At 39.1% G+C, this 25,677-nt stretch overlaps 1 protein-coding gene across 4 annotated transcripts in view; it reads left to right on the plus strand.

Moving 5' to 3' along the window:
- The window catches only part of stmA (Protein EFR3 homolog stmA), a 227,380-nt gene that overhangs the window by 35,900 nt on the left and 165,803 nt on the right, over positions 1-25,677 (plus strand). For 2 of the 4 annotated variants that reach the window (XM_090371258.1, XM_090371259.1), the window contains exon 1: positions 4,114-4,636. The exons of the other annotated variants lie outside the window; for them this stretch is intronic. In XM_090371258.1, coding sequence (XP_090227384.1) covers positions 4,552-4,636 — 85 coding nt within the window. In that variant the 5' untranslated portion in view covers positions 4,114-4,551. Of the gene's footprint in view, positions 1-4,113; positions 4,637-25,677 lie in introns of those variants that run through there. 4 annotated transcript variants of the gene reach the window in all.

Consider the following 25,677-nt stretch of genomic DNA (forward strand, 5'->3'; position numbering starts at 1 on the left):
TGCCTCCAAACACAACCAGCTTGCTTCAACCGATGGACCAGGGAGTCATCAAAACATTCAAGACTTACTACACGAGGCGTTCGTTTGCACGTCTGAATGAAGCTAATGAGACAAAATAGTAAGATAGTAAGAATATAAAATAGTAGAATATAGAATACAAAATAGTAAGAATAATAAACCATTAATTCAATCTTTTAGATGCCGTAAGAATCATTGAAGAATCTTGGGATGAAATTCACAAAAAAACATTGAATGGTGTCTGGAAGTAACTTTGTCCATTTTTTTTTTTCAAAACCGAGACAAAAACAACGCCAGAAACTGATCATGTCGCTCATGTGATAGAAGAAGTTGTTAATCTTGCCAGGCAATTATATTTGGAAGTCAATGGTGATGATGTCAACAAGCTGTTGGATTCACCTAGTCAGGAGCTGACAATGAATGAGCTCATAGAGATGCGTGAGCAAAACATCACTGAAGTATCCGAAACTTCAGACCCAGTTCCACCAGAAAAGCACATAAAGCACATGACAATTGCAAGCTTGACAGAAGGTCTCAGCTCAATTGAAGAACGCGTTATAGCTACAAAGCAAGGAATAAAAAAATTATTAGCTTGCTAGGAAGAAATTCTGCATGAAAAAAAGAAGGCACTGTGTCGTCAAACGAATTTGTTAGAATTTATGAAGCCATCGACATCGAAATAACTTTTTTACGTAACTCATTTATTTTTTTAATACATAATTTGTATTAATATGTATAAATAACTGCAATTTTATTAAATATTTTTCTTCTAAACTAGTGTTTAATTTATATGTATTTTTGCATATAAATACATATAAATTAAACAAAATTTATATGTATTTATATGCAAAGTTTTACCCCGACTTACGCGAATTCGACTTAAGCGATTTTCGTCAGACCCACCTATCGCGTAACTTCGGGGTATTACTGTACACTCTTAAGCCAAAACAATTTGATCACCCCTGTCTCTACAAGTGAATATATCTCATATCACCTAGAAGTGATGTCACTGACCAGCATAACATATATGGTGACTGCATAGATAGTGCCTCTAAGTGCAAAGCCCGTGCATGTAGAAAGAGAAGGGCCTGATGGAGTTCGAACAGGGAATGGTTTGCAGTGCTAGGAAGGTGGGCTAGCATTTCAGCATGCCGGCTCTTTGAGGGAACCATAGTGAAGGTGTGGTGGGAATGATGTAAAGAAGGGCATACAACCACCCAATGTGCTGCGATGGGGAAATCATCATCCCAGCACATAATTGACAGTAGAGGTGAACAGCAGTTGGTTCATGCTGTCTAAGACAATAGACAGCTCATGATCCCTCAGTTGATTGCAAACTATGACCAGGATCACAGAATAATGCCTTTGAGTACACCATCCAGCAGATGCTCTGGATAAGCCTGTGGAGTAGGCAGTCTGTTCATGTGCCTGTGTTGACCAACTGTCATCAACACCTCTGCCTGCAATGGCCACAGGAGCAATGTTCCTGGACATTGAATGACTGGCAATGAGTCACCATCTTCTGATGGATCAAGGTTCCAGCATCCATTATACCAATGGATGGGCTCTCATTTTCAATGGTGAGCAGGTAAACAGCTGCAATGTGACTGCACAGTTGTTTGAAAACAGTCTGCAGCAGGTGTCATGGTTTGAGGGATGTTTTCATGGACATCGCTGGGTCACCTCATCTCCCATTGAGCACACCCTCACCATCACCATCAGTTCCTGCCTTGGTGTTGTTTCAGACCAAGTTTTGCCCTACATGATGAGCACATCCAAATGGCCTTGGACTCTTTAAACAAGACAGTGCCCCTGTGTCAGGATGCCTGCATTGTGCATGAATGGTTCAAGGATCATGTTCAATCATTTTGTGTGCTCCTCTGGATGCTTAATTCCCCTGACATCAATTCCATTGAATATTTGTGGGCTATGTGGAATGCAACATTTACCAGCCTATGTTAGTGCCTTGCTGAGCTCCAGAACATCTTTCTGTCTGGCTGGTCCAGGATACTTGAGGACACCTGCAAATCTCATGGAGGTTGAGGTAACTTCTGGGTGCATGCAGTTTTAATGTTTGAAAGGTGGCCCAATGCACCATTAAGTAGGTGGTCATAATGTTTTTGTGTGTGTGTATATGTGGTATTAATCACCACCAATTTATTTATCTTCTCAAATTGAAAGCTTCTGCCCTCTGTCATTCCTCCTTCCTGATCCATAATCTTCCACACAGTTCCCATCTCGTCTTTCACCACATTCCAATTCATTATTACTACCAATTAACAATTATTTCTTCTGCTCTTATTCATTCCATCTACTTCTCCATCGTAATCTAATGCTTGTATAAGATAAAATAGAAAACTGTATAGAAAAACATGAAGATTTTTATTTTGAACTAAGGTTAATTTACATTTTTATTTATAATACATACGTGTATTATAAATAAAATTTATTTATTTATAATACAGGAAATTTTTATTTATAATACATACCAAATAAATTCATATAAATTAGCATTAGTTCAGAATAAATATCCTCACACATTTCTCTATACAGTCTTGTGTTTTCTCCTATATCATTTCTACTCGTGTAAATTTAATAATGTCTTTCATGCAGTATATTTTAAATCTAATATTGGCACATATACCTGTGCCTCCACCATAACTCTAGGTTCAGCTTTTATCCTTAGCATCATTATCCTCTTGGTAACTATTCAGCCTCTTCATGAATTTCCTTATTTCTTTATTCAACACTACTACTACTACATTTCTTCTCTCTTCGACACCAGAATATAAAACTTAAATGTTTACCTTCTAAAGTTCCCTCCCCTTTTCCAACCTCATTTCATACAAACCTACCACATCCAGTTTAACCTAATCTGTCTCCCTTCTTAAGTTTTCCAGCTTTCCTATTGTAAAAGCTATGGTCTTCACATTCATGTTGCAATTCTGATTATATTTTGCAAGTTTCTCCCCATTGCATGACAATTTTGCTTATCGACAACTTTGAAAACCCTTATCTTTTTCTCTGCTGGACGTGCCATTCCAGCCATTGTCAGAGTCCTATCACCAATATTGCTAATTTTGAGTTTTCTGTCATTATATACAGGTGAAATATAAACAGGTTGTGGCGTCATATTTTCTTTCTAAGCCCTAGAAAAGATAAATTTCAGTTAGAGAAATTAAGAACAAAAAAAAAAAAAAAACAAGGAAAAGGAACTAAGTCTAGAAAAAGAAAAGACAGTTTGCTTAAGGCACTTCTAGATTTTCCAGGTCTGTGCTTGACAAGAAGTGAGCCCCCCTCCTGAGGAGCATAAAGTTATTTTATTTTTAAATAATAAAAAATGCTTTAAATATTTTTTGTTCAGAAAACTATATGTAGGTTAAATAAATTCAGATTTTCATAACTGCTAAATTTGATATTTAGCAAAGTTTCAATATTTTGACAGCATAATGTACTTACTAATATATAATCTTTATTTGTGTGTATAGTATTTAGTAGATTTTTGTTTTTCTTCATTTAAATTAATTTTCATATTTCACAAAAAGTTGATATTTAAGTAAAAATAAATTAAAACCATTAATTTAACTAATATTACTTCATTAAATTTATCATAATTGTAATATGAAACTGTTTCAGATAAAGATATCTCTCATATTATAGTAATTTTTAGAAAAATCAACTTTAGATTTAAGTTATGCTTACTAATTCCTTCCAGCTGCTGATACAGTAGTAGTAGCCTTCAGAGCTTCATATTTGCCATTTACTTACCTGCATTGAGTTGGACTCTTCCAGTTTCAATCAATACTAGTGTCAGCATTGCAGGCAGTGTGTGTGTCTGTGATGTGACGTACAAGTTGCTGCTCTCCACTCTCTCTCTCTTTCTTTCTCTCCTTCCTGTGTCCTTGCTAGTCATCGGGCTTCACAGTGCTAGGGATGAGATAAGAATCTTTCAATTAGAATATATATTAGTTATAAGAGTACTGGCTTCTTGAACTAACTCATTTTAATATGGCTGATTTATTTTTATCAGTAATGAGATAATATTGGAAATGAAAACTTGTTAAAAGTTCACTTTTTAATTAGTTTCAGTTTTAATTAGTTTCAGTTTTAATTATGTTAGGAGAAAAGTCCCTTCAAAAATGATCCAGATGAGGGTGTATATATCACAAATAAAACAGGGAACTTCAAGGATTGTAAAAGAAAGGCCAACTCTTTGGCTCTTTGCTTCATTGCGAGCCGTGTGGAATCTTGCCCATTTGTTACATTGAACCATAGAGACAATGTGACAATAATTCTATTATATGAATTTCAGTTAAGAATTTTTTCCTAATTGCTTATGTTGTTTTCTTTCTTGAAATTTTTTGTTTTTAGGGCAGAATAGATTATCCATAATTGTTCAAAATGAGTGAGATTAAGCTTTTACAATGTGGTCTTCCTTTAGTCTTCCATGGTTGCATTAAACCGAGTATATGATTGTGTATTCATGCTTGCACACACAATATACAGTCTCTTCTGATTTAAACAGTTACTAGTATGGCACTTTTTCCTCCTGGCCTTCAGTGTTGTGTTCAGCCTAAGTGGTTGGGCTCACTGCTGAAGCAGTGTGATCCACCTGATTGTAAGTTCTTTTAATAATTTATAAGTGTTTATTAACCATGATAATTATATTCTGTAATGTTAGATCTAATGTTTTAAACTTTTTTTGGGAATTGAGCTTTAAAGTCTAATTTTCTGTAGTAATTCTTGTGTTTCATTATACTTGCTTATGAATTTATATTGTATCCTTTTCTGGCAAAATTCAAATGTAAAATTTGGTCTTAAAATTTTAAAATGTGTATATAACAGATTTTAATAATTAATTATGAATAATCACTACAGATTTTGGACTTCATTAATGGAGACAACAGAACAGAATAATTCAGTTTAATTTTGAAAATAGAATAAGTTATACATTGCTTGCTTTTGTTCTTTTTTTATTCTGTACTTAGCAAAAAATCATATGTACTGTTACTACTATGTGATGTGATATACAGCCAGACCTCTATATAACGAAATCGATGGTCCCATTGAAAAAATTCGTTAAACAGAAATTTTGTTATAAAGAAATATGACCTTTTCAGCAATGAAAAATACTGTAAATTCAAAATATAGTAAAAGATGGGAAATAAATCAGAAATAAGTGGGAATGAATAAATTTTCTAACATTTTAAAACAATTAATTTATTAATACATACATATCAAGAAATGACTACTTACATGATGTGCACAGTAGTAGTACACTTTTAAGAATTATGTTGTAAAATTTTTTTTTTTCTATTGTACACTGGATTCTACTGTACACCGTTCATAAAAATGTTCGCATTTGTTTATACACTCAAATTATTTTCTGGCACATTTTCTTCACAGTGAAGGCTTCGACGCAAAGTTTCAAATACTGCCAACATTTGTTTGGAAGGTTTAATATTGCTATTGCTCTCATTTTCATTCAACTCATCTTCAATATTGTTACTTAATTCTTTAAATACACTCCAAAATTTTGGAGTCACTGGGATATTCAGCTACTATGACATCATTATCAGTTCCTAAAAATTTGTCAAGTACAATTTCTCCACTGATCAAACCTCGCTTGGAACTCTTCCTTGCTCAATGTCTTGTAGTAGTTCATCTCTGTCATCACTGTTAATTGGCATTTTAACTATTAAGAAAAACAATTCTTAATCGTTATTTCTACCACATCTTGACTCCACACTTTTGCCACCTCTGATATGCACCTCCGCAAATCTATAACAGAATCTATAGGTTAGTTGGTTGCTATTCTCAGCATAATTTTTTTCAGTATGCACCTTCAGTAGTACATTTTCAAATTCTTGATAATGCCTTGGTCCATTGGTTGCAGTTCAGAAGAGGTATTCGGACGGAAGAAAACAAGCTTCACACTTGTAAGTTTCGAAATTACCGAGTGAAAGTTGGGCAGGGCAGTTGTCGACAATCAATGAGATTTTACTGTTTTCTTTCATCATCTTTCTATCGAAATTTAAAATCCACTGTTCAAAATTTTTTATCAAACTGTTTCTTTTTGCGAATTACAGTATCTGGAGACTAGACATCTGCGAGGTGATCTGATTGAGGTGTATAAATCCCTGAATGGTTTGAGCATGCTCAGTGCTGATGGGATTCTTCCTCTTGCTCAGAATAATCGCCTGAGAGGTCATAAATTCAAATTGAGGAAAGGCAATTGTAGGATAGATGTGCGGAAGTTAGCCTTTAGCCAGAGGGTGGTTGGTTGCTGGAATAAACTTACATCTGTTGTTGTAGAAGTTGATAGCTTAAATAAATTCAAGGCAGAACTAGACAAACATTTGGAGCGAGTGGATGGGTGAAATGAGTAGGGCGTGTGTTTCTTTTTGTTTTTTTTTTTTTTGGCTGATGCTATATAAGCTTGCTTCCTTCCATCATGTGCCTTTACTAATGCTTTCCAATGGGTACAGTCTTCTTCGATTGTATCTCCACTTTCATTAGAAATAACTTTTTTGAGTAAGCCACGGCACTTTTTAAATTTGTCCTGCCAACCAGAACTGGGTTGGAATGTTTTATGCTCCAGAAAATATGTGTACTCGATAGCTTTTTCTTTTATTAATGGCTCTGACATCGGCACGTTTTTTTCTTGAATCAACTTTATTCACTTAAAAACTTCTTCATCTACATCTTCACAGAGGCATAATTTCACACGCTTTTAACTGGATCCCATTTCCTCAAACAGTTTGAAAATCGAAACACGGTTTTTCAGAACGGTTAACATACTTATTGGCAGGAATACCAAATTTTAAAGCAAATTTTTTTTAACACCCCAATGTACACTATTAAGCACTTCCACTTTTTCCACTACATTCAAGGAATTCCTCTTAGACACTCTAAGGTTACTTGCGCAGTAGCTAAACCAAAACTGAAATTAGGGACCACTTGTAACTACCATGTAAACAGAGACAGGTGAAATTTAATGAAAGTGTGGATGACTCATTTCTTCGAAACAACAGATGAATTTCCTGGATAAAGGAAAATCACTCTCGCCTAATTCTCTATTAGGGTGTAATAGTAGAACACAGGTATACCATGGCATGTTATCCTTGTTGGGAATATGCCTTAATCTTTGCCAATTGCTATTGATTACAGAGAGTGGTAATCAATGGACACTGCTCAACGTGGACTAATGTTATTAGTGGAGTTCCTCAGGGTTCAGTGTTGGGTCCATTGTTGTTTTCTGTATTTATAAATGATATTGATGATGGTGTATCAGGCTTAATGTCCAAGTTTGCAGACGATACCAAGGTTGGCAGGGTTGTTAAGGACACTACTGATACTATGCTGCTGCAACAGGATCTGGAAAGGTTAAGCAGATGGGCTGAGAGGTGGCAAATGAAGTTTAACATTGACAAATGTAAAGTACTACATATGGGAAACAGTAACCCCAGATTAACGTATCAACTCTGTGGTACTACGCTGACAGTGGTAGAGAATGAAAAGGACCTGGGGGTAATTGTGCAGGCAGATATGAAGTTCTCTGAGCAGTGCAGACGAGCTGCAAGAGTAGCTCATGGTGTCTTGTCAATGATATACAGGAATTTTTCTAGCAGGGACAGGGATGTGATTATTCCGTTGCATAAGGCATTGGTCAGGCCACACCTTGAGTACTGTATACAGGTCTGGAGGCCTCATTTCAAGAAGGATGTAGAGCTGCTGGAACGAGTACAGAGAAGGGCAACAAGATTAGTGAATGGAACAAAGGGGTTGCTCTTACGAAGAAAGGCTTAAGTTTTGCAAATTACAGAGCCTGGAGACTAGGCATCGGCGAGGTGATCTGATAGAGGTGTATAAGGCTTTGAATGACTTGAGCATGCTCAATGCCGATGGGATTCTTCCTCTTGCTCAGAATAATCACCTGAGAGGGCATAAATTCAAATTGAGGAAGGACGGATGTCGGATAGATGTGCGGAAATTTGCCTTTAGCCAGCGGGCAGTTGGTTTGTGGAATAGACTCCCATCGCTTGTTGTTGAAGTTGATAGCCTAAACAAATTTAAGGCTCAGCTGGACAGGTATTTCGAACGAACTGAGGGGTGAAATGGGAGTAGTGGTTGTTTTTTTTTTTTTTTTTTTTTTTTGGCTGATGCTGAATAAGCTTGCTTTCTTGCATCATATGCCTCTACTAATGCTAATGCTATGGACACAGATAGCAGTTGACCAGCGCGACTTCTCAGTACAATAGTCTATAGGATGTATAGGTTTTAATTCTTCTTTTTAGCCATCACTGACCCACTGCTGGACCTGTCTCAAAACCTTTCATCCTTTTCTGTTCTGTGCCATGTTTGGTCAGTTTCCTCCTGTAGGGTTTTACGGGCACCACTAAATTGTAAAATGTTTTTGCTCTTAATCCGTGGAATTAATCCCCTTAGCTCTTAACACCTAAAGGGATTAATTCTTAGTCTTTTTCTCTTAATTCGTGCTTTCTACAGCATCAGCTCTATTTCCTAAAGGTCAGAGGTATGAACAATGCGTACCCAGATCTCTAGAAATTAGTTCATTATATGGAAATTTTCTTTGTTATATGGCAACTATTTTCAATGTAATGACCAACAGGAAATCAAAAAAGTTCGCTACATAGAAAAAAATCACTGTATGGAAGTTCGTTAAACAGAGGTCCGACTGTATTTTGTTTTCATGTACATAAAAAAAATAAATGAAAGTTAGAAATTTATTTGAAAAAAAAAGAAGCATTAGTTGAAGAATACAATGCAAGAAAGCAAGCTTATACAGCATCAGCAAAAAAAAAAAAAAAAAAACCTTCCCATTTCACACATTTGGTCAATCCAAATGTTTGTCTAGTTCAGCCTTAAATTTATTTAAGCGATCAACTTCCACAACAACAGACGGAAGTCTGTTCCAGCAATCAGCTACCCATTGGCTAAAGTCAAACTTCCGCACATCTATTCTACAACTCTCTTTCCTCAATTTGAATCAATGCCCCCTCAGGTTCTTAATCTGAGGAAGTAGCCCATTAGCATTGAGCCTGCTCAAACCATTCAAGACCTTATACACCTCAATCAGATCACTTCGCAGGTGCCTAGTTTCCAGATGTTGAAACTTGCAGAACTTCCACGACAACAAATGGAAGTCTGTTCCAGCAATCAACTACCCGTTGGCTAAAGGCAAACTTCTGCACATCTATTCTACAACTGCCATTCCTCAATTTGAATCTATACCCACTCAGGTTCTTAGTCTGAGCAAGCGGAAGTATCCCGTCAGCATTAAGCCCAGCCCTTTGTTCCTCTCCCAATCTTGTTGCCCTTCTCTGTATTCGTTCTAGCAACTCTACATCCTTCCTAAAATGAGGCCTCCAGACCTGTATACAGTACTCAAGGTGTGGCCTGACCACTGCCTTATACAAAGGGTTAATCACTTCCTTGTCTCTGCTAGCAAAATTCCTATATATCAATGACAAAACTCCATGACCTGCTCTGGCAGCCCACTTGCACTGCTCAGAAAACTACATATCTGACTGCACAATTACCACCCAGGTCTTTTTCATTCTCCACCTCATTGAGTGTAGTACAACATAGTTGGTATGTTTCTCCTTGGTTATTGCTACCCATATGCAGTACTTTCGAAGGCAGATGTTATTGGGATATCAGAGACTTGGTGTCACACAGATATAAGGGATGCAGAACTGCAATTTGGGGAGTACAACGTCTACAGAAAGGATAGACAGGATAGGAAGGGAGGAGGGGTTATGCTATTAGTTAAGAAACACATAAAAACCAAGGAAGTGAAGCCAGTCGACATCGCTGAACAGTGCAGTGTGGAGTCAGTTTGGTGTGACATAAACATTGGGAGATCAAAATTGAGAGTAGGAGTGTGCTATAGGCCTAATGACTCTGATGAGTATAATAAGGAACTGTACAGGGAAATAGAGTGGGCCAGTAAATCAGAGTGTCTTATAATGGGAGATTTTAATTTCCCAGATATTGACTGGAATTTGGGGGCTGGTTACTCACACACTAGCAGGACTTTTGTGGATTTATTAGATGATTGTTTTCTACATCAGCATGTTCGGGAGGCAACTAGAGGGAGTAATACTCTTGATTTGATTATCAGCAGTGATTCTTCATGCATTAAGAATCTGCAGATAAATGAACCACTAGGTGGCAGTGATCACAGTGTGCTGAAGTGGGATTTACTCAAAGAGGTAACTACCATTAGGGGTAAAGGGAAGGGTTATTGCTTCCGTAAAGGCGACTACGATGGACTGAGACAGTATTTAAATTCTATACAGTGGGACCAACTGATGATGTTACCAACAGCAAATTCAAAATGGGAAGCATTCAAAGAACTTATCTTGGAAGCTACTAGGCTTTACATACCAACTAAGAAATATTGTTCAAGGTTTAGGCCAAAATGGATGTCAGATGAACTAATGAGGCATATGGCAGAGAAGAAAAATGCATGGGATACATACAAATTAACACATGACACAGAAGCCTATGATAGATACAAGTTGATATGCAACCAAGTTACAAAGGAGGTTAGGCAGGCGAAGGCAGATTACGAGAAATCCTTGGCAAGGGATGCAAAGAAAAACAGCAAAGAGTTCTTTACTTATGTAAACTCTAGAAGGAAGGGGATGAATCAGATTGGTCCACTTGATATTGATGGGTCAAGTGTTGATGATCCTGCTCAGGTTGCTAACAAACTAAATGAATATTTTGCATCGACATTCACACATGAGGAGTTATTCAGCGAGGGGAATGCCAGAGGTGTATTCAACTCTAGCAGTAAGCTACAGAATCTTGAAATAACTGGGAGTAAAGTGGAGGAGAAACTGTTGAAGATAAACACAAGAAAGGCACCCGGGGTGGATGGGATCTATCCAGTTATATTAAAGGAGGCAGCAAAGGAAGTAAGCAAGCCCTTAGCCATAATTATGAGAGCTTCCTTGGACTCAGGGGAGGTACCCATAGACTGGAAATGTGCAAATGTGACCCCATTTCACAAAGGAGGATCAAAGGCTGACACAAGTAATTATAGACCTGTGAGCTTAACTTCTGTTCCAGGAAAATTAATGGAGGCACTGGTTAAAGAAGCACTGCAGGATCATTTAGACAAGACTTCAGTTATAGCTCAGACACAGCATGGTTTTGTTAAGGGGAGGTCTTGCCTGACCAACTTGATTGGATACTATGATGCAGTCACAAAAGAACTGGATGCAGGGAATAACTTTGATATTATATACTTGGATCTTAGAAAGGCTTTTGATACTGTTGCACATGGAAGACTGCTACACAAATTGGAGCAGTGTGACATTGGAGGCAAATTGCTGCTATGGATAAAGGGGTGGTTGAGGGGGAGAAGACAGAGAGTGGTAATCAATGGACACTGCTCATCGTGGACTGATGTTATTAGTGGAGTCCCTCAGGGCTCAGTGTTGGGTCCATTATTGTTTTCTGTATTTATAAATGATATTGAAGATGGTATATCGGGCTTAATGTCCAAGTTTGCGGACGATACAAAGGTTGGCAGGGTTGTCAAGGACACTGCTGACACTATGCTGCTGCAACAGGATCTGGAAAGGTTGAGCAGATGGGCTGAGAGGTGGCAAATGAAGTTTAACATTGACAAATGTAAAGTACTACACATGGGAAACAGCAACCCCAGAGCAACGTATCAACTCTGTGGTACTACACTGACAGTGGTAGAGAATGAAAGGGACTTGGGGGTGGTTGTGCAGGCAGATATGAAGTTCTCTGAGCAGTGCAGACAGGCTGCAAGAGTAGCTCATGGAGTATTGTCAATGATATACAGGAATTTTTCCAGCAGGGATAAGGAGGTGATTATTCCATTGTATAAGGCGATGGTCAGGCCACACCTAGAGTACTGTATACAGGTCTGGAGGCCTCATTTCAAGAAGGATGTAGAGCTGCTGGAACGAGTACAGAGAAGGGCAACAAGATTAGTGAATGGAACAAAGGGGTGCTCTTACGAAGAAAGGCTTAAGTTTTGCAAATTACAGTGTCTGGAGACTAGGCACCTGCGAGGTGATCTGACAGAGGTGTATAAAGCCTTGAATGGTTTAAGCATGCTCAATGCTGATGGGATTCTTCCTCTAGCTCAGAAAAATCACCTGAGAGGGCATAAATTCAAATTGAGGAAAGACAGATGTAGGATAGACGTGCGGAAATTTGCCTTTAGCCAGCGGGTGGTTGGTTGGTGGAACAGACTTCCATCCCTTGTGGTGGAGGTTGATAGCCTAAATAAGTTTAAGGCTCAACTGGACAGGTATTTTGAACGAACAGAGGGGTGAAGTGGAAGTGTGTTTTTTTTTTTTTTTTTTTGGCTGATGCTGCATAAGCTTGCTTTCTTGCATCAAATGCCTCTACTAATGCTAATGCTAACAAATGGAAGTCTGTTCCAGCAATCAACTACCCGTTGGCTAAAGGCAAACTTCTACACATCTATTCTACAACTGCCATTCCTCAATTTGAATCTATACCCACTCAGGTTCTTAGTCTGAGCAAGCGGAAGTATCCCGTCAGCATTAAGCCCAGCCCTTTGTTCCTCTCCCAATCTTGTTGCCCTTCTCTGTATTCGTTCTAGCAACTCTACATCCTTCCTAAAATGAGGCCTCCAGACCTGTATACAGTACTCAAGGTGTGGCCTGACCACTGCCTTATACAAAGGGTTAATCACGTCCTTGTCTCTGCTAGCAAAATTCCTATATATCAATGACAAAACTCCATGACCTGCTCTGGCAGCCCACTTGCACTGCTCAGAAAACTACATATCTGACTGCACAATTACCACCCAGGTCTTTTTCATTCTCCACCTCATTGAGTGTAGTACAACATAGTTGGTATGTTTCTCCTTGGTTATTGCTACCCATATGCAGTACTTTGCATTTGCCAATGTTAAACTTCAGTTGCCTCTTCTCAGCTCATCTGCCTAACTTTCTAGATCCTGTTGCAGTAGCATACTGTCATTAACAACACTTCCAACATTTGTATCATCTGCAAATTTGGACATTAAGCCTGATATATCAGGCCTTCATCGATATCATTGATAAATACACAAAACAGCAATGGGCCCAGCACCAAAACCTGGGGAACTCCACTAATAACATTAGTCCACGTACAGCAGTGTCCATTTATTACCACTCTCTACCATCTCCCATTCAACCATCCCTTTATTCATTGCAGTAACTTGCCCCTAATGCCATACTGCTCCAATTTGTACAGAAGTCTTCCATGTGCAACAGTATCAAAAGCTCTCCTCAAATCCAAGTATATGATATCAAAATTATTTTTTGCATCCAGTTCCTTTGTGACCACATCATAGTATCCAATCAAATTGGTCATATAATACTTCCCCTTAACAAACCCATGCTGTGTCTCAGCTACTGCTATGTTGTCTAGGTGATTCGGTATCACATCTTTAACCAGTGACTACATTATTTTCCCCAGAACAAAAGTTAAACTAACAGGTCTATAATTATTTGTGTTGCCCTTCGAACCCCCCCCCTTGTGAATTGGGGATACATTTGCACATATACAGTCCATGGGGACTGTATATGTGCAAATGGGGTTTGCTTACTTCCCTTGCTGCCTCCATTATAACTGGATAGATTACATCTGCCCCAGGTGCCTTCTTTATGTTTAACTTCAACAATTTCTCCTCCACTTTGTTTTCAGTTATTACAGAATCGCTTAGCTCCCTGTTAGAGTTTGATAAACTTCTGGCATTTCCCCTCCTTGAATAAATCCTCATGTGTGAATGTAGATGCAAAATACTCATTCAGTTTATAAGCTACCTGAGCATGATCATCAATAGTCAACCCATCTATGTTAGGTGGTCCAATCTGATTCATTCCTTTCCTTCTAGAGTTTACATAAGTAAAGAACTCTTTGCTGTTTTTCCTTTGCCTAAGATTTCTCGTAATCTGCCTTTGCATGCCTAATCTCCTTTGTGACTTTATAACAGACTAGTTTAAATCTGCCGACCGGGCTAGCCGAGTGGGTAAAGTACCTGCCCGGCAATCCAAAGGTCGCAGGTTCGATTCCCGCCTCGGGCTTGGATCAAAGTACTGCAAAAACCTTGGGAGGTGCAATATGACCACAGAAGCCGATGCGCCAAAAACTACCAAATCAAAAAAAAAAAAAAAAAAAAAAGTTTATATCTGTTGTAGGCTTATGTGTCGCCTGATAATTTATATGCATACCATGCATTTTTCTTCTCTGCCACGAGCCTCATTAATTCATCCGCCATCCATTTAGGCCTGAAGCTTGAACAGTATTTCTTAATTAGTATGAAAAGCCTAGTAGCCGTCAAGATTAAGTACCCGAAGGCTTCCCATTTAGAATTCATCATTGGTAACATCCTATTGTATAGAATAGAATAGGCCTAAATGGATGTCAGATGAAGTAATGAGGCTTGTGGCAGAGAAGAAAAATGCATGGGATGCATATAATTTATCAGGCGACATAGAAGCCTGTGGTAGATATAAGCTAGTATGTAATCAAGTCACAAAGGAGGTTAAGCAAGCGAGGGCAGAGCATTAGTATTAGTAGAGGCATATCATGCAAAAAAGCAAGCTTATTCAGCATCAGCCAAAAAAAAAAAAAACACCCCACTCCCATTTCACCCCTCCATTCGATCGAAATACCTGTCCAGCTGAGCCTTAAATTTGTTTAGGCTATCAACTTCAACAACAAGTGATGGAAGTCTGTTCCACCAACCAACCAACTACCCGCTGGCTAAAGGCAAATTTCTGCACATCTATCCTACATCTGTCTATCCTCAATTTGAATTTATGCCCTCTCAGGTGATTATTCTGAGCAAGAGGAAGAATCCCATCAGCATTGAGCATGCTCAAACCATTCAGGGCCTTATACACCTCTATCAGATCACCTCGCCGGTGCCTAGTCTCCAGACACTGTAATTTGCAAAACTTAAGCCTTTCTTCGTAAGAGCAACCCTTCGTTCCGTTCGCTAACCTTGTTGCCCTTCTCTGTACTCGTTCCAGCAGCTCTACATCCTTCTTGAAATGAGGCCTCCAGACCTGTATACAGTATTCAAGGTGTGGCCTGACCATTGCCTTATACAAGGGAATAATCACCTCCTTATCCCTGCTAGAAAAATTCCTGTATATCATTGACAAGACGCCATGAGCTACTCTTGCAGCCCGTCTGCACTGCTCAGAGAACTTCATATCTGCCTGCACAATTACCCCCAGGTCCTTTTCATTCTCTACCACTGTCAGTGTAGTACCACAGAGTTGATATGTTGCTCTGGGGTTGCTGTTTCCCATATGTAGTACTTTACATTTGTCAATGTTAAACTTCATTTGCCACCTCTCAGCCCATCTGCTCAACTTTTCTAGATCCTGTTGCAGCAGCATACTGTCATTAGTGTCCTTAAAAACCCTGCCAACCTCTGTATAATCTGAAAACTTGGACATTAAGCCTGATATACCGTCATCAGTGTCATTTATAAATACAGAAAACAACAATGGACCCAGTACTGAACCCTGAGGGACTCCACTAATAACATTAGTCCACGATGAGCAGTGTCCATTGATTACTACTCTCTGTCTTCTCCCACTCAACCATCCCTTTATCCATAGCAGCAATTTGCCTCAAATGCCACACTGCTCCAATTTGTGCAGCAGTCTTCCATGTGCAACAGTATCAAAAGCCTTTCTAAGATCCAAATATATGATATCAAAGTTGTTCCCTGCATCCAGTTCCTTTGTAACTACATCATAGTATCCAATCAAATAGGTCAGGCAAGACTTTCCCATAACCAAACCATGCTGTGTTCAAGCTATAACTGAAGTCTTGTCTAGATGATCCTGCAGTGCTTCTTTAACCAGTGCCTCCATTAATTTTCCTGGAACAGAAGTTAAACTCACAGGTCTATAATTACTTGTGTCAGCCTTCGACCCTCCTTTGTGAATTGGGGTCACATTTGCACATCTCCCGTCTATGGGTACCTCCCCTGAGTCCAAAGAAGTTCTCATAGTTATGGCTAAGGGTTTGCTTACTTCCTTTGCTGCCTCCTTTAATATAACTGGATAGATCCCGTCCACCCCGGTGCCTTTTTTTTATGTTTATCTTCAACAATTTCTTGTCCACTTTCCTCTCAGTTATTACAGAATAATCCATCTCACTGCCAGAGTTTAACTCACCTCTGGCATTCCCCTCTCTGAATAACTCCTCATGGGTGAATGTAGATGCAAAATACTCATTTAGTTTGTTAGCCACTTGAGCAGGATCGTCAACAGCTGAACCATCAATATCCAGTGGACCAATCTGATTCATCCCTTTCCTTCTAGAGTTTACATAGGTAAAGAACTCTTTGTTGTTTTTCTTTGCATCCGTTGCCAAGGATTTCTCATAATCTGCCTTTGCTTGCCTAATCTCCTTTGTGACTTGGTTACAAAGGAGAGGTTAATGATGTCCATCATTAACCTCTTGATTGCATGGTGGAAGAGATGGGAGAGAATTTACTGGATCTATGCTCTAGAGACTAAACATAAGTCCATCAATTCAAGCCCCTACTGGTGGTATTGCACCAGTTCACGAGAGCCATCTACCACTAATTATTGCCTTGTAAGAGAGAGGTATTCCTCTGTGTGGTATGGATGCCACATCTCGACTACAGTTGGTTCACTCCTGGATGGTAACCCACAGTGTGCTTGGTGCTGTATTTCAAAACTTGCACGGGGGGGTTATACTCGGGGTTACCACTAGTCCCACCATCACGAAGGTACAAGCATAGGATTTGGCAGTCACAGACTGGCCAGACTTCGCTGAAATTGGGTCCACTTCACTTGAGTGTCACCTGAATATCAGTTTCATCAGCAGTTTAGACTCCCAGGTAGCTAGCACATATTGGCATATTTGAGAGAATAAATAAATAAATAAATAAATAAATTTTCTGTTTATACTCCGGCACGACAACCAAGTCAGTAGAGTTTACAGTAAATCGTCAATACAAATATTTATCGTATTTAGTAGTCACGGGCTTGAACCCCGGTCCATTCAAGGAACGCATGCTATGCACTCTCGCTCCTGACCACTGGGCTACGTCAGGCCTTGTCTGAGACACCTTCAAGGACCCAAGGAATTACCATGTACATGACAATTAAAGTGATTACTGGTCTGCAGTAATCCTTTTAATTTTTGTTCAGTGATACCCATATACTTCTCTCAGGAAGGATTAAGTGAAGATTATCATATGACCCTATATCTTTGTGGTTTTGGTATGTTAACTGTTTTTTGGTATGTTAACTGTTTTTTGGTATGTTAACTGTTTTAGGAGTTATTTCATGAACCATATGTGGACTTTCAGGATTGAGTTCCCCAAATGTGTGTGTCGGACACACACATTTGGGGAATTAAGTTAAATTTTGAAAATTTAACTTAAATACATTTAAATACTAGTTTGTTTCTGTTTCGATTTAAATTAGATTGAAATTATTAACAAATCACAATTTAGAAACAAAATTCTAATTCTTAAATTTAAAATCTTTAATAAAAAAAAAAAAAACTTGCTGTTAAAAAGTAACAGCAAGTAACAACTTTTCTTTCTGATATGGTAATATTATTTACATCTATTTATGACTTCTATAATCCCAAATTGATTACTGTTTGCAACAATGACTGGCAAGTGTGATTTTCTTCTTTGATTTCAAAGCTGTTGCTGTCTGTTGGAAACAGTGTGCAATTACTTGGAAACAGGCAGAACATAGCAGTTTCAAATTGGCTTCAAAAAATTGTGCGTGCACACGCATGCATGCATATGTACACGTGTACTTGCTCTGTAGAGCCCACCTGGAGAAATAAAAAATATTCATGTTGGGGATAAAAATGTGTGTGTGCACCCACACTTTTATACTCAACATACATGAAACTTATTTGATATACACTGAGTGGACAGAAATCATGGGATACCTACCTGGTAATGGGTAGTTCCACCTTTCCCCCAGATAAGAGCAGTTACATTGCGAGGCATTGAGTCTACTAGTTCACAAAAGCGTTCCACAAGTATTTCCACCATGCTTGCTGTACTGCTGTCCATAATTCCATCACGTTCCTGGATGGAGTATCCGAAGCTTGAATGGACCTTTCCACAGCATCCCAAAGATGCTCCGCAGGTTTCATGGCTAGTGAATGGGGAAGCCATTCCATGGTGGTAAAATCTGCGAATTGCTCTTCGAACCATGTTCTAGTCACCATGGCTTTGTGGGGAGGCACATTGTCCTGCTGGAAGAGTCCATTGCTCTGTGGGTGCACAATGACCATGAAGGGATGCAGATGGTCTGCAAGAGTGGACATAACCCGGACTGTTCAGAGATGTATCTAGACCAGGGGTCCCCAAAATACAGCCTGTGGGCCAATTCCGGCCCATGTATATTTTAATTAGATTGTAAAAATTAATGTTTATATTAATTAGATCACAAAAATTTATGAAAAACACATTTTACAGATTATTTTAACATTTGTCAGTTGATTAATAGTGTTTGACACCTCTGTGTCATCAGCTTAGTCTTGTTAGATATTAATTCTTTTATTTCCACTCAAAGCTTATTCTTTGAAACATCATTAAAATAATTCGTTAATCTTGACCCTGTCATTAAATAGCAATAACCATTAGAGACAGCAATTAGGGATTTCCTAATCCCTTGGCTTGGGTGATGCTTGCATCCCCTCCATAGTGACCTTCTCCTTTCATAGTAGAGGTAATTTTCTGCCCATTATGTTGTAAATATTTTTCTTTAGTACCAAGTTCACTTCTTAAGTTTTAAGTTAAACCCTTGTTAGAGTCTTGTGTATATGATTTTCGTTTAATAAACTGTTAAGAGAAAATACAGAGGTGTTGTTTCAATTGAATGCTTCGCACGTCCAGCCATCTTTGGTAGCCTCAACAAATAGCTTTATGAAAATCTGGGCGAAAACAACAAGTTAGTGTCGTGTTTTGTAGTCAAATAAGTAGGTACTGTTTTTATCTGATGTTACCTTTTTGGTTGTAATTAAAATCACATTCCCTGTTGTACGAAAAGCTACAGAAACGATTTGCTAAAAATCAACTGTTTAAATTTTTTTTGTAATAAACCTTAAAAATTTATTTCAAATTTGTAAATAAATTTATGTTACGAGCATTTTTTTTTAAATTTTTTATTCCAGTGACTCCATAAAAATAATGTTGAAGTTGACATAGAAAAAAGAAGTTGATGCTGTGTCGCGTTTTCAAAGAGCAGTGGCCAATTAATTATTTTTTGCACTGATTAATGATACTTGCACTTGTCTTATTTGCAATGAAGCCTTGTCAGTGTTCAAGGAATATAATGTGAAACATCACTACACCACAAAATCACTATGCCTCAAATTACAATGAATTTCAAAGAGCCTTGAGGCAGAGAAAACTCCAAGAACAAACCCAGACTTTTCAGAGTCAACAACAGAAGATTAGAACTTTTACTCATCAAAATTTATCTGCAATTAGAGTTAGTTTTCAAGACTCCCAAATCATTGCCGAAGAAGGAAGGGCCTTTACAGATAGAGAATCTGCAAAACGAATTTGTTTCGCAATTGCAGAAGAAGTATGTCCCGAGAATGTAAAAAATTTTGCATCTGTAAGTTATCTTCATCAACTGTAAGGAGAATATTTGAAGATTTAGGAGGCGATGTGTGAAATCAACTCATAGAAAAAGTTCTTGAATTCATACATTTTTCAATAGCAGTTGATGAGAGTGAAGTTATAATTACTAATTTTTATGAGGTGTAAAGCAAAGTTTTGAAGGAACTGAAGAGCTAGTTGCATTGAAAACTACAACAACAGGAGAAAATATATTTGAGTGTGTCAGAAGCACACTCAAAAATAGGGTCGATACTAAAATTGGGTTCATGGGTCCATCTTTAGAGTAAAAATATTAAAAAACCAATGCAATTTCATTGTATAATTCACCAGCAGTCTTTGTGAGGAAAATTTTCAGGTGCTGATTCAGTCATGGCAATTGTTGATATCAACAGTAAATTTTGTTTGCAAGGCTGGTCTATTTTTTTTTTTTTTTTATAAAAACTGCAAACACAAGAGGCATTAGAACCTATAGTACTTAATATTGTGCTTGGGTTGCAGGTTGAGAAGACAAAAAAAGATATTTGTTGACATTAGATTTGAACTTTTGAAGGCTGTAATTTTCAGGAAGTACGTAAGAAGGAAGGTCGTTCCAGAAAATGGCAGTTGAATGAATAAACAAGGAAGATGAAAAGTTGATTCTGTGAGTTTTAAGTTAGACAGTAAATGGATGTTGGCTGGTGGCGGCATGTGTTCGGACTGTTTTGAAAGAGAGAGTGGGAATTATAGAAGCCAATTCAGAAGAACAGTGCCCATGGAAGTGTCTGTAGAAAAGGCATTCAGCAGAAACAGTACGTCTATGAGACAGTGAGTGGAGAGACTCCACTTTAATTAACCTAACTGCTCTCTTCTGAATGGAATCTAGAAGCCTGAGAGAGGTTTTTTGGGCACCACCCCAGATGTGGGAACAATATTCTATGGTAGGGCGGATTTGCAATTAGCATTAGCATTAGCATTAGTAGAGGCATTTGATGCAAGAAAGCAAGCTTATGCAGCATCAGCCAAAAAAAAAAAAAAAAAAAGTAACATAAATAAATAAAAATAACCACTTCCACTTCACCCCTCTGTTCGTTCGAAATACCTGCCCAGCTGAGCCTTAAACTTATTTAGGCAATCAACTTCCACGACAAGGGATGGAAGTCTGTTCCACCCACCAACCACCCGCTGGCTAAAGGCAAATTTCCGCACATCTATCCTACATCTGTCTTTCCTCAATTTGAATTTATGCCCTCTCAGGTGATTTTTCTGAGCTAGAGGAAGAATCCCATCAGCATTGAGCATGCTTAAACCATTCAAGGCTTTGTACACCTCTATCAGATCACCCCGCTGGTGCCTAGTTTCCAGACACTGTAATTTGCAAAACTTAAGCCTTTCTTCGTAAGAGAACCCCTTTGTCCCATTCACCAATCTAGTTGCCCTTCTCTGTACTCGTTCCAGCAGCTCTACATCCTTCCTGAAATGAGGCCTCCAGGCCTGTATACAGTACTCTAGGTGTGGCCTGACCATTGCCTTATACAAGGGAATAATCACCTCCTTATCCCTGCTAGAAAAATTCCTATATATCATTGACAATACACCATGAGCTACTCTTGCAGCTCGTCTGCACTGCTCAGAGAACTTCATATCTGCCTGCACCACCACCCCCAGGTCCCTTTCATTCTCTACCACTGTCAGTGTAGTACCACAGAGTTGATACGTTGCTCTGGGGTTGCTGTTTCCCATATGTAGTACTTTACATTTGTCAATGTTAAACTTCATTTGCCACCTCGAAGCCCATCTGCTCAACCTTTCCAAATCCTGTTGCAGCAGCATAGTGTCAGTAGTGTCCTTGACAACCCTGCCAACCTTCGTATCGTCTGCAAACTTGGACATTAAGCCTGATATACCATCATCAATATCATTTATAAATACAGAAAACAATAAAGGCCCCAATACTGAACCCTGAGGGACTCCACTAATAACATTAGTCCACGATGAGCAGTGTCCATTGATTACCACTCTCTGTCTTCTCCCCCTCAACCACCCCTTTATCCATAGCAGCAACTTGCCTCCAATGCCACACTGCTCCAATTTGTGCAGCAGTCTTCCATGTGCAACAGTATCAAAAGCCTTTCTAAGATCCAAGTATATAATATCAAAGTTATTCCCTGCATCCAGTTCTTTTGTGACTGCATCATAGTATCCAATCAAATTGGTCAGGCAAGACTTCCCCTTAACAAAACCATGCTGTGTCCTAGCTATAACTGAAGTCTTGTCTAGATGATCCTGCAGTGCTTCTTTCACCAGTGCCTCCATTAATTTTCCGGGAACAGAAGTTAAACTCACAGGTCTATAATTACTTGTGTCAGCCTTTGATCCCCCTTTGTGAATTGGGGTCACATTTGCACATCTCCAGTCAATGGGTACCTCCCCTGAGTCCAAGGAAGCTCTCATAATTATGGCTAAGGGTTTGCTTACCTCCTTTGCTGCCTCCTTTAATATAACTGGATAGATCCCATCCACCCCAGGTGCCTTTCTTGTGTTTATCTTCAACAATTTCTCCTCCACTTTGCTCTCAGTTATTACAAGATTCTCTAGCTTACTGCTAGAGTTGAATACACCTCTGGCATTCCCCTCGCTGAATAACTCCTCATGTGTGAATGTCGATGCAAAATATTCATTTAGTTTGTTAGCTACCCGAGCAGGGTCATCAACAGTTGACCCATCGATCTCAAGTGGACCAATCTGATTCATCCCCTTCCTTCTAGAGTTTACATAAGTAAAGAACTCTTTGCTGTTTTTCTTCGCATCCCTTGCCAAGGATCTCTCGTAATCTGCCTTCGCCTGCCTAACCTCCTTTGTAACTTGGTTACAGATCAACTTGTATCTATCATAGGCGTCCGTGTCACGTGTTAATTTGTATGTATCCCATGCATTTTTCTTCTCTGCCATATGCCTCATTAGTTCATCTGACAACCATTTAGGCCTAAACCTTGAACAATATTTCTTAGTTGGTATGTAAAGCCTAGTAGCTTCCACGATAAGTTCTTTGAATGCTTCCCATTTTGAATTTGCTGTTGGCAATATCATCAGTTGATCCCACTGTATAGAATTTAAATACTGTCTCAGTCCATTGTAGTCGCCTTTACGAAAGCAATACCCCTTCCCTTTACCCCTAATGGTAGTTACCTCTTTGAGTAACTCCCACTTCAGCACACTGTGATCACTGCCACCAAGTGGTTCATTTATCTGCAGATTCTTAATGCATGAAGAATCACTACTGATAATCAAATCAAGAGTATTACTCCCTCTAGTTGCCTCCCGAACATGCTGATGTAGAAAACAATCATCCAATAAATCCACAAAAGCCTTGCTACTGTGTGAGTGACCAGCCCCCAAATTCCAGTCAATATCTGGGAAATTAAAATCTCCCATTATAAGACTCTCTGATTTACTGGCCCACTCTATTTCTCCGAACAGTTTCTTATTATACTCATCAGAGTCATTAGGCCTATAGCACACTCCTACTCTCAATTTTGATCTCCCAATGCTTATGTCACACCAAACTGACTCGACACTGCACTGTCCAGCGATGTCGACTGGCTTCACTTCCTTGGATTTTATGTGTTTTTTAACTAATAGCATAACCCCTCCTCCCTTCCTATCCTGTCTATCCTTTCTGTAGACATTGTACTCCCCAAATTCCAGTTCTGCATTTCTTATATCTGTGTGACACCACGTCTCTGAAATCCCCACAATATCTGCCTTTGATGTTTTGAGCAATACCTCAAATTCATCAAATTTATTTACTAAACTCCTAGCATTGGTGTACACACAAGTATACATGCACCTGTTCTTTTTCTTAGCTACCCTAACACAACCCATGTGTTTACTTGTACCCCAATGATTCCCAGCAGTCTCTGAAATATCCTGCATCTTATTTTCCAGGCTGCGGCTCATTCCAATAGAAGCAATGCAAGAATCACTTTCACCTCTGCCAGTGGCTACTGTTAATCTATTAGTCCTTGTATCCCCCCAATCTAGCAGTTTTCCGACCCACCTAACATTGCCTCGATAGCATCAGCAAACATTCTTGCACCCTTTCTATTTAAGTGTATCCCATCCCTGTAGAAGCAGTCTCTCCTGTTAACAAGTACAGACCAGGCTGAAAAAAATTCTACCCCTTGAGCCCTGCACAATCTTTCCAGGGCCGAATTGATTGACAGGGCTCTCATCATATACTCCCTCCTATCGTGTCTGGGCAGAATTGCAGACACTTTCAATTTCAACCCTAATTCACGGCTTTTTTTCATCAGTGACCTGTACTTGTCAAGTAATTCCGCCGGTCTCCTACTCTTAATGTCATTAGTGCCAACGTGTACAACTATATCACCTTTTGTGCCCTTAAAAGATGATATCCGCTCTACAACGTCATCAACTTTTGCCCCTGGCAGACATACCCTGGTCCTATTCCACCTATCCTTTTTACAAAGCATGTTTCCCGTTTCCCTGACAATAGAGTCACCAACAACTACTAGTTCCTTTGGGACCAGCGCATTCTGCCTTGGGGGTTGCCGCTGTGTTCCGCGATGACCAAGTGCAAGCTCTGGCATTGGTGTGGGCAGCTGAGAGCTTGATGGGCCCCTCACTTGTAATCCTTCGAGGGCATCCACCCTATCCTTCAAGCTCTCATATAGGCCCATAACAAATTTGTACAGAATGAACAGCTGTTTGGAAGAAAAGTAACGCCAAGAGCGAAAGAGAAAACCCAGTTTTTTTTAGATGCAGAGGAAGCAATATTTCTAATGTGCTTGTGCCAAGAGAGATTAGAAGTCAGGGTAATCCCAAAATGAGATATATCAACTTGCCTAGAAATCGGAGTGTCACCAAAGATAAGCATAGGAGCAGAAGAATCCTTTTTGTGTGATATAAGACAAGACTGAGTTTTAAAATGATTGAAATCACTAAGTTGTCTTTGCCCCACTGGAGAATTACCTGGAGATCAGCATGTAAGGAATTGGTAGCGGATATTTGAGAAGTTGAAGCTGATTGAGAAGGGCAAGGTCTCTCAAACTGTAAAGTGGAATGTAAGGTGTTATCATTGGCAAAACCATGGATAGCATTTTCAGTCAATGGAAGAAGGTCACCAACATACAAGAGGAAAAGAGTGGGGAAAAGAACGGAACCCTGGAGGACACCGGCATTAGTGGAGAAGTTAGAAGACGGCCATCTACCATCATCCTCAGTGAGCGATCAGAGTGAAAACTGGATAACCAGTTACAAAAAACAGTTGGCAAACCATAAGATGGAAGCTTGTTTAGAAGACCTTTATGCCAAACACGATCAAAAGCCTTTGAGATGTCCAGAGCAACTGCCTGTTTTTCACCAAATGTTTCCATTGAACCCGTCCATAAATGATCAACATATGCCCGAACATCACCAATGGATTGACACTGACGGAATCCATACTGGTGATCGTAGATCAGGCGGAAGATCTCCATGTAGTTTAAGAGTTGGTGGTTAATTGATTTCTACATCACTTCAGAAAGAGTAGAAGTAATTGCAATGGGACAATAATTGGATGGGAGGGACACGCCACCCTTTTTAGGAACTGCTGGATATGACCAAATTTCCAAGCAGAAGGAAAAACACCTTTGTGAAAAAAGTGAAAGTGAAAAAAGGCGGCAAAGAAAAGGAGCAAGTTCAGGAGCACAGGCCTTGAGATTAAGTGGAGAAACACCATCAAGACCCTGTGCCTTCCGAGCATCAAGTTTCCTCAAAATCCTTCTGACATCCTTTTGACAGAAGTCCACAGGAGGCATTGAATGGAGCGTGTTGGGAATGGTGGGAGGTGTTTTACCAAGATCATTAATAATGATTTGGAAGAAAAATGGGATGCTAGCAGGTCAGATTTATCCTTGGCTAAAGTGACAAGTGTTCTGCAGGGTCTTTCTGTTATAACGTGTGCGCTTACCCATGTGCTGCTGGTTTTATCTTGC

Source organism: Mastigoproctus giganteus, chromosome 4 (assembly GCF_048544385.1).
Source record: "Mastigoproctus giganteus isolate SK-2022 chromosome 4, ASM4854438v1, whole genome shotgun sequence".
Taxonomy (NCBI): Eukaryota; Metazoa; Arthropoda; class Arachnida; order Uropygi; family Thelyphonidae; genus Mastigoproctus; species Mastigoproctus giganteus.